The sequence below is a fragment of the Hippopotamus amphibius genome, chromosome 3 (genome assembly GCF_030028045.1).
Source record: "Hippopotamus amphibius kiboko isolate mHipAmp2 chromosome 3, mHipAmp2.hap2, whole genome shotgun sequence".
Taxonomy (NCBI): Eukaryota; Metazoa; Chordata; class Mammalia; order Artiodactyla; family Hippopotamidae; genus Hippopotamus; species Hippopotamus amphibius.
In genome coordinates this window covers 112,769,061-112,782,864 of record NC_080188.1, presented here as the reverse complement: position 1 = coordinate 112,782,864, position 13,804 = coordinate 112,769,061, and the positions used below count along the sequence as shown (strand labels likewise).

At 53.3% G+C, this 13,804-nt stretch overlaps 1 protein-coding gene across 2 annotated transcripts; it reads right to left on the bottom strand.

The window, feature by feature from the left end:
• Positions 1 to 269: 269 nt before the first annotated feature.
• SMTNL1 (smoothelin like 1) lies at positions 270 to 12,672 on the bottom strand. 2 transcript variants are annotated; one of them, XM_057730103.1, is made up of 8 exons: positions 12,546 to 12,672; positions 6,875 to 7,689; positions 6,518 to 6,650; positions 6,362 to 6,413; positions 5,282 to 5,440; positions 4,994 to 5,108; positions 4,690 to 4,841; positions 270 to 540 (listed from the first exon to the last, which is right to left on the bottom strand). In XM_057730103.1, exons 2-8 carry the CDS (start codon positions 7,685 to 7,687, stop codon positions 396 to 398), a joined length of 1,569 nt encoding a protein of 522 aa, XP_057586086.1. In that variant the 5' UTR covers positions 7,688 to 7,689; positions 12,546 to 12,672; the 3' UTR covers positions 270 to 395. The 2 variants fall into 2 exon arrangements, with proteins under 2 accessions (XP_057586086.1, XP_057586087.1); XM_057730104.1 differs by lacking the exon at positions 4,994 to 5,108 and having other exon boundaries at positions 462 to 540.
• Between the last annotated feature and the right edge of the window lie 1,132 nt (positions 12,673 to 13,804).

The window sequence follows — 13,804 nt, the reverse complement described above, 5'->3', positions numbered from 1 at the left end:
TTGAGCTCCTCTTATCCCCATTCAGATGGTAAACTGAAGCTCAGAGAGGTTCACTCACTGACCCAAGGACACACAGCTGGTTAGTGGTGGGACCCAGGCCACTATCCTTTCCCGAATGCCTTTCATGGTTGTTGAGAACATCATGTCAGGTGAGGAACCCTGGCTTTCGGGGTTTATTATCCCAGAGTGAGAGAGGTTCCTGGTGGAGTGGGGAGGGAGCACTGAGGGGCCAGACAGGATTTTACAAAAGAACTTTTAATGTAGCTAAGTCTGGTGCCATCTGCCCGTGCCTCAGCCCCAGCACTGCTGCCTCCACAGAGCAGAAGTGAGACTCTGGGCCACGGCTGGTCAGCTGGGCTCCCTGCCCACCTCCGCCCACAGGGTCGGTCAGCCCCTCATTTCTTCTTGGTCTTCACCAGTCCCTTCTGCACGAGGCTGCGGTACAGCTCCTGGATGTACGTGTAGACGCACTTGGAGTCGGGCACTGCCAGCCGCACCATGTCATCCACCTCCAGCAGCTGGGCGCAGTCAGCCAGTTTCCTGAGGGGCAGAATGGGGAGGGGTGAGGAGGGGCGAGGAGCAGAGAGCCAACGGTGCAGGATGTGGGAGCAAAGGGAAGGGGTGGGGGCAGCCCAGCAAGGACGAAACCCACAGGACTGTGAGTGGCAGAGCTGGGAGGTCATCTAGGGCCACCCTCCCATCACACAGATGAGATCATTGAGACCCAGCAGAGTCAAGACTCAGACTTAGTGTGGTCTGATTCCAAAGCCCATGTTTTCATTGCACTGTGTGCCTTCAGGTGGGAGCGGGACCCTCCGGTCTAGACTTCTGCATCAACCCACCCCTTCCACGTGCTCCTATATCTGTCCTCTGGAAGAGTTTCAAGGACAGAACCCCAATCCGAGCCAGAGTGCTGGCTTGTAGCTGCAACATCTCCAGTTTCATTCAGCCTCCATGTAGTTATTGAGGGGTAGTTGTGTGATAGGTTCTCTTCCAGGGAATTCAGCACTGAACAAGATAAAAATTCCCCACTCCCATGTCATTGACATTCTCGTGGCAGAAGACAGACAGTAATCAGACAGAGACTGGTGGTACATCAGATGATGAGTGGTGCTTTGGAGAAAAATAAGGCAGGGAAGGGGGACAGGGTATGTTTCTGTGTCCAGGGGGATTTTTTTTTTTAAATATTGTGTTAGTGAGGGCTTTTAAAAATTTTATTTATTTATTTATTTGGTGTCCACGCCTTGCAGCTTGTGGGATTTTAGTTCCCTGACCACAGATTGAACCTGGGCCCTTGGCAGTGAAAGCTCACAGTCCTAACCACTAGAACACCAGGGAATTCCCCAAGGGGATTTTTAATAGGGAGCTAAGGAAAGTTCTCTTAAAGAGAGTAAATTGGGTACATATCTGCAGGGAGAGGATTCCAGGCAGAGGAAACAGCATGTGCAAAGGTCCTGAGGCAGGAGAACTTAATCTGTTGAGCAACTGCATGGAACTTAGCAGCAGGTCCTCTTTTTCTAACTTCCCAGCTGCTCTTTGGGGCCACGTGCTACTCTTGGCTTTGCTGAAGTCAATCATCTGATCTAACCACTACTGGGGCCTTGCCACCAAGTGCCAGGAGATTTATCAAGTGCTTCCCTTCCCCCCTCCCCATTTTTTTTGGCTGCACCACACAGCTTATGGGATCTCAGTTCCCCACCTAGGTAGTGGACCCAGGCCATGGCAGTGAAAGCCTGGAATCCTCACCACTAGGCCACCAGGGAACTCCCAAGTGTTTTCCCTTGAATGGTCTCATTTACTCCACTCCTCTGTGTTCAACCAGCAGAAGAGGAACCGAAGACTCAGAGCATTTTGGTGATTTACCCAAGGTCAAAGTGAGTGACACGGCTGGGACTCCACCGCAGGCCTGCCTGATGCCTCTGGCATCCCTGCCCTGAAGCTGGGTCTCAGCAGTCCCAGCCTGCCAAACTGCCATGGCTGCTGGCAGCAGGAGAAACCAGGGTCCCAGCGGAAATCCTCTCTTAGAGCTGAGACAGCTGGGCCAAAACCCAAGCTGGACTAGTCCGGGAGCAGGAGGGAGGAGCACAGACTGGAGGATTTCGAAGAATGGGACAAGCTCCCTGCAACCAAGGCAGTGCTCTCAGCTCCTGGGTGTGGGTCGTGGTGCTGTTCCCACGAAGGAGAGGCAAAAGCTTCATTCCCACTGGGCCTGGGGAACGGAGTCAGGCTCCTCCAGCAGCACAGCTGACCCAACCCCCTGGGGGCCCCGGTGCTGACCATTCCATGGGAATCGGAGGAGAGTTCTAGAAGGGAGCCAGTTGTGACAGGGGCTCCCTTACTTTGCACACTTAATCTTCACACCAAACCCTAATGAGATTAAGTCAGCTGCCAAGGGTCAAAGAGCTGGTCCCTGGCAGTCCGATGGTTAGGACTCCGCACTTCCACTGCAGGGGGGCACAGGTTCAGTCTCTGATTGGGGAACCAAGATCCCGCATGTCTCACGGCATGGCTGAGGTGGGGGGTGGGGTGGGGATAAAAAAGAGCTAGGAGGGAGGAGGCACCTCCACCTCTTTATTCTCCACCCTCCATCCCTGTGCATGCCCTGCTCATCCTTCCCTTTTCACTGCTGCCTGATGCCTCCTCTCAGCCTGTCACCATCATCTGATTATTCCTTCTGCCTTCCTGTGGCTCTACGGGCTTGGAGCCAAGGCAAGGCAGCTGCAGGAGGACAATGACCCCTGCCCCTCAGGCCAGGGACATCTGGTGAGGGCCAAGCCACACACCCTTCTGATGTTCACCAAGAGCTCTCAGCACCGACCAAGAGTTTCACTTTCCAATCCCAGTTCTGCCACAGGGCTTCTGCACAAACCTCCCATAAGCCTCGCTGCTTGTATCCACACAAGGGTTGTTGTAACAGTCAAATGAGATGAACTAAGGAAAGCTCTTTGCAGAATGCCTGGCACCTAGTCGATGACTCTTGGTTCTTGTGGCTTGATTCATGTGTCATCACTGTTAAAGGCACCTCTGAGCCCAGAGCAGGACACGGAGCTCCCCACCCCTCAGCCCCCCACCCCAGGGCACGCCCCCCATCCCTTGGCGGGATAATGTGAAACTGGAGCATCAAGTCTGGTGGATTGCAAATGGCATCCTTGGTGCGCTAGGGCCCTACAGACATGCTTCAGGGACCATCTGGGGAAGCGGGGTTTGGCGCTGAGCTGGAGGGCTCCAGGAGCCCCTCCCAACCTAGAGTCCTCCTTTAAATCTGTTTCATATGTTAGATGCTCACTTAACATTTTGCTTGAGGAATCTGCTGAAGAAAAAATCCCCATTTGAAAAGCACAAATCAATATCAGCCCACTTGTTTTGCTGATGGGGACATGCAGGCCCAGAAAGGGGAAGACTGGTGCCCCAGGCTTCTCTGCAGGCTGGCGGCCAGGCTTGGACTAGACCAAAGGGCTCAGCCTCTTCTACCAAGGTGCTGCTGACATCCCCCGGGACTTAGTCCCTGTCCCCAGGCTTTAGAAACGCACTCAGTGGGAAATGCTTTCCCGGGCCTCAGAACTGTCCTCACTGACTACTCCCTATACATAGTCCGGTCTCTACCAGGCGGCTCAGAAGCCCCTCCCAGGCAGGAAAGGATGGGTGGTCCAGGCGTGAGCTCCTTGGAAGCCCCAGTGCTACCAGGGGGCAGTCAGGCCTCGCAGGTGGGTAGAGGTGGAGGTCTCTGGCTGAGTCTGGCTTTGGTGCTTTGGTGGTGGGAGTGCCTGCCTCTCCCCCACCACCCAGAAGCCATATCTTTGCCTCTTAGGTTCTTCCTTGGGCCACACTGCTCCTCACACCCCTCCTGCCTGTCTACTCCACCCGCCCGTCGCCATCCCTCCACAACCCCTGGCACCCAGCTGTGTGAACCTCAGCGATAAATCCCCTCCAAGTCCCACACTGAGTAATAATTATGATAGCAACTGTGATATCATTCATTATAACATAGGAACAGCAGCTCAGATTTTTTGTTTTGAAGTATCTGCTGTGGCTTAGGCACTGTTTATAGGGACTTCACTTAATTATTTACTTAATTCTCACCATCGCCCTGCCAAAGAGGAAATGTCATGCCCATTTTAAAGATCAGAATATGGAAGCTCAGGGAATTCCCTGGTGGTCCAGTGGTTGAGACGCCACACTTCCACTGCAGAGGGCGTGGGTTTGATCCCTGGTTGGGAGACTAAGGGATCCCACCTGCTGCGTGGCCAAAAAAAAAAAAAAAAAAAAAAGGAGGCTCAGAGAAGTAAAGGAGCCTGTCCAAGGTCACACAGCTAACAAATGGCAGAGTCAGAATCTGGCCCCCAATCTCAGCAACCACCCTGCCTGCCCCTCCTCTACCCCTTACCCTGCCTGCACTGTCTTTACAGCGTCAGTTCCCTCACATTATATCTCACATGTAGGTGTGTTTACGATCTCTCTCTCCCTTTAGAATGTAAAAGTCAGGGGCACGCAGGGATCTTGCAAGTTTCACCCACTGCTGCGTCCTAAGACAGTTCCCAGCAATCAAAAAATATCTGTTGAATTCATGAATGTGTGGTGACAGCCTCTACTGGACCAGCACACTACCCGACCCCTGTGAATCCGGCACTCCATACTGTGTAGGCGCCCCCTGCTCCCACCCACCTCTGCATCCCCCCAGGCGTGGCTTACTCTGCTGTGGAGAAGGCCAGGGTGAAGTTGTGCCGGCGCTTTGTGGGGTCTAGCTCAGCATAGTCAAAGGCATCAGGGAAGAACTTGTGGATGAGGGCGCAGAAGGCCATGCCACTACTCCAGCTCGAGGAGAAGTTCTGGATGTCCACATGCTGCGGGCGAGGGGGACCCAGAGGCCATGGTCAGCCTCAGCCAGGGGACCTGGACTTCGCCCCCTCTGCGCCTCCCACCTTCTGGACTTTGTACCGCACAGACCCTCCCAGCACGGCCGTCCTGGGGAAGGGTCCCCGGCCCCACTCTGCACCTCGTAGTTCCTCGTCATAGCCCGACACCACTCCAAGAGCATGTTCTTAACACCACCGATGGCTGCCCCGGCGGCCTTGGTGTTCCGGAACAGGGCCGTGGGGCCCGAGGCTGCCCTGTGTGCGTGGGACAGAGAAGGCCAGGCCAGAGGGGTGGGAGGGTCCCATCAGGGAGGAGCCCCCGCCCCAGATGTCAGTCCTCCCACCTGGGCTCAGGCTGTTCCTATTACCCCTCAGGACCCCGCCCCCCCAACCAATCCAGCCCTGCCAGAACCTCGCCCGCATCCTACCCCCCAAACTTGTCCACGATGGCTTTGCGGTTCTGGGCACGGGGCCCCCGGGGCCGGGCAGGGGCTGACACCCTGCGCTCTGGTGCCTTCTCTTTCTTCTTCTCCTGTGCGGGAGGGGGCTCCGTGGGACGATGGGGCGCATCGCTGGGTGAAGATTCACTGCATGGAAAAATTTGGAGGAGGGTGAGAGGGGCTGGGAGCAGCCACTACGGGGAGGAGGCTGGAGGCTGGCTGAGTGTGGTCCCTGAAGTCTCGAGGCATATAAAGTTGTGGCCCCCACTCTCGCACACATTTCCTCTGGGCCCAGCACTGGGAGAAACTGAGAAGGAATAGTGAGGCTTAGTCTAAGTTTGGGGAGCGTGCGGTCTGGTGGGATGTGTGGACTGAACTAGGGCGCGTCTGAGGTCTGACCTGAGTCTGAATCCTGCCTTTGCCTGCTATTTGCTGTGTAATCTTGGGACTATCATGTCACTCCTCTGAGCCTCAGCTTCGTCATCTGTAAAATGGGGACAAGAAAAGCTACCTGACAAGGTGGTTCTAAGGCCTGCATGAGAAAGGGAACGTAGACCACGTTCCGTGAGCATTCACTGGGTACCATTCCCTAAGAGGGTGACGTGGAGGTGAATTTCAGCTCGAAATAAAGGCAGACCAGGCGCTGGGCTGAGTGTTTTATACACAGAGGTCATCGGAGTCTCACAAGAATCCTATGAGACAGGTACCGTGACCGTGCCCACCTCACAGGGGAGGACCGGGGAAGGGATGTGGCCAAGGTCACACAGCTGGTAAGTGGCAGAATCACTGTCCAACGTGCTTATGGGTGACGCTAGCGCCTATGAAGAGCTGTGAGGGGTGCTGAAGAGGAGGCTTCAGCGGTGCGTGGGAGGTGGACCAGGGGTGCTCCACCGCCCCTTGGCTCCCACACTCCAGCCCCTCTGGTTTCTTGGGCTCCGCCCTGGAATAGGGGCTGAAAACCAGGATTCCTGGCATATCTCGAGAGCAGACGCTGGGGAGGCCCAGGCCCAGGGGATGGCAGCCTTCGGAGGGAGTATGTGGTCGCAGGGGTTGGAGCTGGGGCATTACCTGGCTGAAGGACTGGTCTCTCCGGAAGCTGCAGTGTCTGGACTCAGCGCGTCTGGGGGAAGGGAACAGGAACGGGAGGGAGGGGAGCTGGGGTGACCCACGGTGCACTCCCCGCGTGCTCCCTCAGCATCCGTGGGCTCCCGGGCTCCCACTCACCTGGGCTGAGGCCGCTGCCCTCCTCCTCAGGGCTCTCGGGCCATTCCTCCGGGGAGCTGGGAGGCCCTCCTGCGCCTTCCCCTGACTCTCCCTCCACACCCTGGTCCTGCTCTTCATCAGCACCGCCTCGCTCCTGAAACAGACGTGATCTGTGTGGGCTGGCAGCTGCCCGAGGCTCTGTGAGACCTCAGAAAGAGCTGGGAGGCAGCCTGGGTCACAGTGCTGCCTCCCCCACCCCAGGCTCTTGATATTAGTGGAAGGAAGACTGGATTGTCCCAAAGGAATAAAGTGGGGAGGGGGCTTGCTTGGGGAGGGGTGGGCAGGGTACTCCTCCCTCCTCTCCCCTTTCTCACTCACCACCTCCTCCTTCACCACCTCCTCCTGTACTTCAGGCTTGGCCTCATCTTCCACTGCAGACTTCTTCTGAGAGTCCGACTTGGCCTCCGAAGCACTGGCTTTCTCCTGGGCTTCAGCCTTGGGCTCCTCTGCCTTGTCACTCTTCTCCTGAGAGGCCATGATGGCCTCCTCCTTCCCATCGGCCTCCCTGGCTCCAACCTTAGCCTCCTCCTTCCCATCAGCCTCCCTGGCTCCAGCCTTGGCCTCATCCTTCTCTTCAGCCTCCCTTCCTCCAATCTTGGCCTCCTCCTTCCCAGCAGCCTCCCTGCCTCCAGCCTTGGCTTCCTGCTCCCCAGCAACCTGCTTCAGCTCAGCCTTGGCCTCATCATTCACATCGGCTTTCTCCCTAGATCCAGACTTGACCTCTTTTTCATCAGCCTTCTGCTTCTCAGAGGCCAGCGTGGTCTCCTCTTTTCCCTCAGCCTCCTTGGGTTCAGAGTTGGTCTCTTCTTTGCTATCAGTCATCTCCTGAGGAGCCACGGTGGTCTCTTTCTTCCCACTATCTTCCTTTTGAAGTTCAGCCTCCCCTTTGGATTCCACCTTGACCTCATCCAACCCATTTGCTTCCCCTTGGAATTCAGCTGAAATGCCGTCCTCAGCTGGTGCCCTCTCCTGCTTTCCTGCCCCATCTGGAGGCCCCCTTTTGATGGTCCTCTCAGATGGGCCTGTGGCCTCCTCCTCTGCAGAGGCTCCACCTCCCACTGTCTCTGGGGCCTCCGTGCTTGGGGAGACAGTGGTCCCATCCTCAGAGGGCTTCCCTTCCTTCTGCTCCATCTCTGGAAAGAGAAGACAAGCAGGCCTGGTCATGCCCCCTTTCTGCAGGTGAAGGACCTGGGGTCTGGAGGCCCGAGATTCAGTACTGGGTCTCTCACTGCTCGGACATGTGACACACGTGTCCACCTTCCCTCTGGTCAAATGAAGGGGTAGAGCACCACTTCCCCCAAATTGGGGTGTTGGGCCAGCCACGTTTCCTTGATGTTGGGTGATGTTCACTTAACAGCCCTCTGCAGGTTGTGACTTGGCTTTATTTTATTTATTTATTTTAAATTTATTCATTTATTTATTTGTTGGCTGTGTTGGGTCTTTGTTGCTGCGCGCAGGGTTTCTTTAGTTGTGGTGAGTGGGGGCTACTCTTCATTGTGGTGCACAGGCTCCTCATTGTGGTGGCTTCTCTTGTTGCGGAGCATGGTCTCTAGGCACATGGGCTTCAGTAGTTGCGGTACATGGGCTCAACAGTTGTGGCTCACGGGCTCTAGAGCACATGTTCAATAGTTGTGGTGTACGGGCTTAGTTGCTCCATGGCATGTGGGATCTTTCTGGGCAGGTGGATTCTTAACCACTGCACCACCTAGGAAGCCCCTGTGACTTGGCTTTAAAGAACACTGGGTCATATAATGCCTTTTCAGTCTTTTTGAATAAGTCAATTAGGTGGTTACAATTTGATACTAGCATCCAGGACAGTTGCTATTCTTCCCTTTAAAAAAAAAAAAGTATTTATTTGGCTGCACCAGGTCTTTGTTGCAGCATGTGTGATCTTTAGTTGCGGCATTTGGGATCTAGTCCTCTGACCAGGGATTGAACCTGGGCCCCCATGCACCTGGAGCATGGAGTCTTAGCCACTGGACTACCAGGGAAGTCCAGCTATTCTCCCCTTTTGATGGAGATAGCTGCCCTCAGGCTCAGAGCCCAAAAGTAGGGAGAAGTCTCTAGATAGAATTTAATAATACTGTTTTGATTCCATTGTATTTAGTTTTACAGTTATATTCTATTTCGGGGCAGTGATATTGAGTTTCTACTTCCAATCGTGATATAAAGTTTCTTTTAAAAATACATTTATTGAAGTTAAAGTAAGTTAAGTCAAAGGAAAACATTCAGGAAAACATAGAATACAAAATAAGTAAATCATGGAGGTAGTGTAAAAATGCCTGAAATTTGGGAAACCCTGGCCCAGCTTGGTCTCTGGGTCTCTGTCAGCTGTGCCAGCCTGTGTGTGGTTCTCTGAAGAGCTGGGCCTGGGCCTGGAAGTTTCTTTTGGTGAAGAACAGAAAGTACTCTCCCCAACTAACCTCTACAGGGAAATCTGATCTTCCAACTGCAGCGGGGGGGGGGGGGGGGGGGGGGTGCGGGGTGCTGGACAGGGAGAAATTACCACACGAGATTGATTACAGCACTTTAATGTGAGGTTTCCTGGTGAAATACTGTATATACAGTCAGCCTTCCCTATCCGCGGGTTCTGTGGATTCAACCAAACTGAGATGGAAAATATTTGAAAAAATATTCCAGAAAATTACAAAAGGCAAACTTGAATTTGCCGCCACTTCAACTACTTACATAGCATTTAAATTGTTTTTAACAGCTGTTTACATAACAATTTCTCTGTACTGGGTATTATAAGCAATCTAGGGATGATTTAAAGTATTAGGGAAGGGCTTCCCTGGTAGCACAGAAGTTAAGAATCCTCCTGCCAATGCAGGAGTCAGGGGTGTGATCCCTGGTCCGGGAAGATCCCACATGCCACAGAGCAACTAAGTCCATGTGCCACAACCACTGAGCTTGCGAGCCACAACTGATGAGCCCATGTGCCGCAACTACTGAAGCCTGCACGCCTAGAACCCATGATCCACAACCAGAGAAGCCACCGCACTGAGAAGCCCTTGCACCATAACAAAGAGTAGCTCCCGCTGGCCAGAACTAAAGACAGTCCGCGTGCGGTAATGAAGACCTAACACAGCCAGTAAATAAAAATAAAATAAGTAAATTTTTAAAAATTCTTAAAAAAATAAAGTATTAGGAAGGATTGTGTAGGTTATATGCAAATACTACAACATTTCATATAAGAGATGAGCATCCCCAGATTTTGGTATCCTCAAGCGATACTGGGATTCATCTCCAGCAGACACTGAGGGATGATTGTACTGACCGATCTACAAAAACAGCTGGGTGGGGGGACAGGGCCAGCTCCTTCATCCTTCTGCCCTTCTTGGGGGTTCTGTTTACAGAGAAAATAATCCCCAAATAATGTTCAGGGCATGACTCAGGCAGTAAAAGAAGTAGACACTCCTGTCACTGGCTAAAAATACCTCCTGCCCTCTGCAGGGCCATCTTTCTGGATACAGTACCCAGGGTACCTGGGTAATTGGGACAGAGGCAAGAAGACAGGCATGTGAGGCACAAGACTCTTTCTGCCACACATTCCGGTCTTACTGCCCCCAGATTGAACTCCTGGGGTCCCTGGATTTTATCTCCCACTGTTTGCTAGAAAGCAGGCTGGGGTTTTCAAAGATGCTCCTGTTGCCCTTCCAACTCCACCCCTCCGGCCAGAGCCCCTTCATGATTCAGCAGCTCCGGGAACGTATTAAAGTTACAGGGAAATAAATGAGCCTGGGAGAAGGAATGCACATCAGCAGGGAGCTAGGAGCTTGCCTTGACCCCCATCTCCCTGTCTGAGACATGAGCAAGTCTCTTTGCCTCTCTGGAGAGAGTCTTGGTTTCCAATACAATGACAGGATTGGTCTAGATCAGGTTTGCAAACTGTGTTCTGTGTAAAGCTAGGGTCTCCTAAGACCTTAATAAGTGCTGCGGCTGGGGGTGGGGGTGGGGGGATGGTCCTCTAGCTAAAGTTGTTCCAGAAACAGCCTACTCTTCATCCTTTTGGAGTCTTCAACATCATCAGCACTGAAATCGATTTCAGATACCCCATGGTAAAGGAACCTTAATTTTGCTTAGCTCTCTTTAACTCGCTTTTCTCCAAGCCTATTTGGCCACGGATTATTTTTTTTCTGCTTCGTTTTCTTTTTGCTTTACTTTTCCCTGAGGTGCATCTATTGCCCTCTTGAGCGATGCCACCTTTAGCAGAAGAAAGTATGGCGAAAGCTGGTCTAAATGGATCCACGCAACCCGTCCCTGCCTTGCACTCTCGTTTAGGAGATGGTATGGATCAGTGGTGAAAATCATTGATTCTTCAATTTCCCAGCTCCCACTGTTACTCCCACCATGACCTCGAGCAAGCTACCTGCCCTCTTTGTGTTTCGATTTCTGGAGATAAAAATAGGTCTCACCTCACAGGGATAGTGGAGGGTTAAGGCAGCCAATGCATAGAAAGTATTTTGGGGTGTGCCTGGTTTGGAAAGAGCACTAAATATACATCAGCTTGTATGGTGTAGGTTGGCCTCTGCCCAGCCCTGCGCCAGATAAGGTCCTGACTCAGCCATGAGGACATTTAGTTGGTAGGACAAGGTGAAGAGAACCGAACACCAGTAAGACGACAAGCCCTTTTTATTTATTTATTTAAAAAAATTTTTGGCCATGCCGTGTAGCATGTAGGATCTTAGTTCCCCGAGCATGGATCGAACCCATGCCCCCTGCATTGGGACTGGGGAGTCTTAACCACTGGACCACCAGGGAAGTCCCGATAAGCCCTTTTTATACCTCAAAGTGTGGGAGTAGTTGGCTAAGACTTAGCTGAGTGCTGCAACCATCTTACCCTTCATCTACATGCTACACTCTTCGCACGGTGGAGGGGAAGGGCAGGCGTACACACACACACACCCCTCGGCCATCCTGGGTGTACATCACCTTAGTTTTTCATCCTCCAGGCTTGTCACAACTAGCCAAGGAGTGAAGACACTCAGAATATCGAGACACCAGGATAACACCTCTCACCGCAGCATTAACGATTCTACAGCAGTTTACCACCGGCACTGCGGTGCCCGGCTGTCCCTTCCTAGTTCCTCACTCTAACCCTTCGGAAGAGGTGTGATTGGCCCCCTTTTACAGATTAGCAATGTGAGGCTTGGGGGAGTTGAAGTCCCTTGACTAAAGCTGTAGGACAATTAAATGGCCAAACTGTACCTAGAACCCAGGTCTCCTGACGACCAGTCCAAGGCCTGTGCCGGAGACACTGCCCCCCACCCCCAGCTCTGCAGCCAGTGTCCCTGCAAAGGCTCCAGCCAGAGTGAGGGGCACACCACTGGTGGGGGAGCACAGTCAGACATGGCTGAGGAGGTCAGCTCTCTCTTCCAAGTGCACGGTAGACTCTCTCCTCCCTTCCTTCCTCTCCACTTTCGTTCCTCCTTCCTTCCCCAGGAAGCCTTCATTCCACCCCTGTTTTGTGTCCAGTGGAGACAGTTCCCCACTCTCTCTTCCTGTTTTTGTTGGCAGACAGGAAGGAAAAGTACCCACGAGCCCTAGTTCCAAGCCCCACATAGTGCAGACAATGCTTGATGGTTCTGCTAATACCTCCACGACCCATGGCCGCCCACTCTGTCTTGCGGTGGTCCTAAGGCTTTCACCATCCCACACCCCAGCCAGGGACATCCCCTTGGAGACGCCACTCTCAATTGCTTAGAGACTCTGTCTCCCACCCCAGCTGGACGGGTAAGTCCCCGTCAGGTCCTCATGGATGGCCACCTGCAGGCTGCTCTGCAGGTGACCTCAAGTTGTCCAGTACCCCAGGGCTGAGTCCCCAAACTCTGGCATCGAAAAAGAGTGGCCATAGTGATGGAGAGAGTTAGAAGGGAGCCTGGGTTTCTCCAACTGTGGGGCCCTGCTTGGAGGCTAGGGCCCTTGGAAGATGCGAGAGGAGCTGGCAGACGGAAGGGGCTCTGAGAAAGGGGCCCAGGGCGTCTCTTACCTGTAGGGCCTCTGCCTGGGGGCTTGGAGCCGTCTTCCTCCTCCAGCTGAGCGGCCTTACTCCCAGGCTGTCTTTAAGCCCCTGCAGCTTCTAGCCCCCAGCTCTTCAGTCCCCGCCCCCACTTCCACCTTCCCCCCACCTTCCACCCCCCCCACCCCCCCTGCAAGAGCCTGGGGCCCACAGATGAGCATTGTTTACTGCCCTGTTGGTACAACACTCTCCCCTGGACTGGGAGGCTCAGATTTCCCATGGAAATCTGACAGGTGGCACCTTTCAATCACAGCCAGTCCCTCCCGCCTGACCCCGGGCAGCATCCGTCCTGTGCTCATCTTCCTTCCTGATGTACTTGCCTGGCCCTGGCGACCCCCAAAACCATCTGCAGGCCCATTTGGAGCGTGGTCACCAGCTGTCCGGCCTCCTCTGCCCATCCAGAGCCCAGGCCTCCTCTGCATCCCCCCACCACATGTTCCTTTAAATAGTCCCTTTCACTCTTCCTCAGACTAAAGCAGCTGTGGAAGGGTGGGCTAAGGAGCGGGTGAACGGGACGGCTGCCGAGGTGGGGATGTGCCTCAGGGCTTCCCCTGGATGAGATGGCGGGGAGGGCCAGAGAGAAGAGTGGTGGCCCAAGCTGGTGGCTCTCTGCGCTTAGAGTCTAGAAAACACAAAGCCGAGTTCTATTTCGAGCTGAAGTGACTGGTACGCAGTAGGCTCTGAACAGAGTTTTGTGCTGAATTGAGGTTTCGCTCAGAAAAACAAAACATTTTTTACCTTCTCTAGGTGTCCTGAGATCTAAGAAAGGTACTACTTTTGGAGAATGTGTGAAGGGGATTGTGGCTTCCAAAGCTTATGACTCCCCCAACCATCTCCCCTGTCCCCACCACTTCAGCCACACTGGTCTCCTTCTTATTCCTTCGATAAATTGATTCCTTTCCATACTCAGGACTGTAACCATTCTGCTTCTGCTCTTTGCAAGACTGGTTCTTTCTCATTCTTCTGCTCTCAGCTCAAATTTCACTTCCTCAGAGAGGTCTCCCATGACCTTGAGTTCCTCTCCATTGTTTCTGCTTATTTTATTTTCTTCTTACGTAATACGTATTAGAATCCAAAATGGCCTTATTCATTTCCTTGTTACCTGACTTTCTCTCTAGACTCTAAGCTCCACGAGGGCAGGGACTTTATCTATCATGTTCATGGCTATATGCCCAGGGCTTAGCAAATTGCCGGGGTCATATGAGGTGCTCAATGAATGGACATCAAAT